The sequence below is a fragment of the Protobothrops mucrosquamatus genome, unplaced genomic scaffold, assembly GCF_001527695.2.
Source record: "Protobothrops mucrosquamatus isolate PMUCROS unplaced genomic scaffold, P.Mucros_1.0 scaffold5421, whole genome shotgun sequence".
NCBI lineage: Eukaryota > Metazoa > Chordata > Lepidosauria > Squamata > Viperidae > Protobothrops > Protobothrops mucrosquamatus.
In genome coordinates, this window is record NW_015391280.1 from 61,640 (window position 1) to 63,438 (window position 1,799).

General features: G+C 48.6%; 1 protein-coding gene across 1 annotated transcript in view; it reads left to right on the forward strand.

Moving 5' to 3' along the window:
• Positions 1-985, forward strand: part of LOC107299759 (serine/threonine-protein kinase mTOR-like) — a gene marked incomplete at its 3' end in the record, with an annotated part of 13,961 nt that extends 12,976 nt beyond the window's left edge. The window contains exon 15 of the mRNA XM_015829099.1: positions 899-985. Within this exon, the coding sequence (XP_015684585.1) occupies positions 899-985 (87 nt within the window). The remainder of the gene's footprint in view (positions 1-898) is intronic.
• Positions 986-1,799: the final 814 nt, after the last annotated feature.

The window sequence follows — 1,799 nt, forward strand, 5'->3', positions numbered from 1 at the left end:
GTGAAACCCCCTGAGCCGTTGCCGAAGCCCCCATTTTGGTAATCCGAGCTTTGTTGCCTGGCTGGACCTGGCCTTGCCTTTGATGCACTTTGCCTACTGTCTTTACAAATTTGCAGGTAAAAGAAGATGGTGATAGTGTACTGGGGAGAAGAGCCGAGGTGGGTACACTTGGCATTTCAGTGCCCCCCCCCCAAAAAAAAGAGCACTTCCTGAGTTGGCTACAAAGCCTCTCAACTTCCTAACCAAAGACAGAACAGGAAGCACCTTTCTTGCTACTTCTTTTTCACAGCACTCCCTCACAATTTCCCCCACCCCCAAACTTGGTCCCTTTCTCTCTCTCTCTGCTCTGTTTTGCGTCGTCAAGGTGGACGATCCGGTGGGGGTCCCGATTTGCACCAATCCTATAAAATCTCTCTTGATCGTGGTGTTCGCGGCCTGAAACTTAACCACCTCTCTCTTTTTTCTTTTTTCTTTTTTTGCAAGCCACCTCGGTTTTCTGCTGTCTCATTTCCCAAAGAGGGTGCTGGGCGCGCAGAGAAGGAAACTTTAGGGATAACAGGGAAAAGCGTGTTCGGAGGAACTGAGGAAGGGCAGGGACAGGCTTGGGAAAAAGCGGGCTTGGAAAACTTCGGGGCTCTTTGTGGTGTTCGTATTTGCATGCCTGGAACTTCAGCCTTCGCCACTGCGCTTGCCTAAGTGCTTCAGCACACTCCTCCCCGAGATTCCGGCACAACCACAGCCCCAGGGTTGTGAGCTGCTGAAATTAAATGTGTGCTCGGGTGGGTGGGGGATAGCAAGACATAGAAGCAAAAGAGTGTGTGTAGTGGGAGGGTGGTGAGGATTGAAAACCCTCCCTTCAAAGCGCGCCCGTCCTTTTTGCTCTTTCTCCCCTTCCTAGTTCCTTTTCCAGCAGCTGGGAATGCTGGTGTCTTTCGTGAGAAGCCACATCCGACCTTACATGGATGAAATTGTTACTCTCATGAGAGTGAGTACACCCCTTGGAACATTCACAAGAGAATCCAACTGGGAGGGGACGTTTTAAAAGAGGGAAAGGGGTGGGCCTGAATTTCCTTTGACAATACCACTTTACAATGCCTTGGTAAGGCCACACTTGGAATACTGCATGCAGTTTTGGTCACCGCGATGTAAAAAAGATGTTGAGACTTTAGAAAGAGTGCAGAGAAGAGCAACAAAGATGATTAGGGGACTGGAGGCTAAAGCATATAAGGAACGGCTGCTGGAATTGGGTATGTCTAATTTAACGAAGAGAAGGACGAGGGGGGACATGATAGCAGTGTTCCAATATCTCAGGGGTTGCCATAAAGAAGAGGGAGTCAAGCTATTCTCCAAAGCGCCTGAAGGCAGGACAAGAAGCAACGGGTAGAGAAACTAATCCAGGAGAGAAGCAACCTAGAACTAAGGAGAAACTTCCTGACAGTGAGAACAATTAACCAGTGGAACCACCTGCCTCCAGAAGTGGTGAATGCTCCAACACTGGAAGTTTTTAAGAAGAGACTGGACAGCCATTTGTCCGAAATGGTATAGGGTTTCCTGCCTGAGCAGGGGGTTGGACTAGATGACCTTCAAGGTCCCTTCCAACTATTATTATTATTATTATTATTATTATTATTATTATTATTAAACCGCAGCTGACGAGGAGGCTAGTCCTTATGGAAGGCAAATGAAGAAGGCAGTGGAGCTTGGAGACTAGAAATAATAGAGGAGAATAAAGGCAGGGCTTTTTTTCAGCCGGAACGCGGCGGAACCGCGTTCCGGCACCTTTTTCCAGGCCGGCCGCA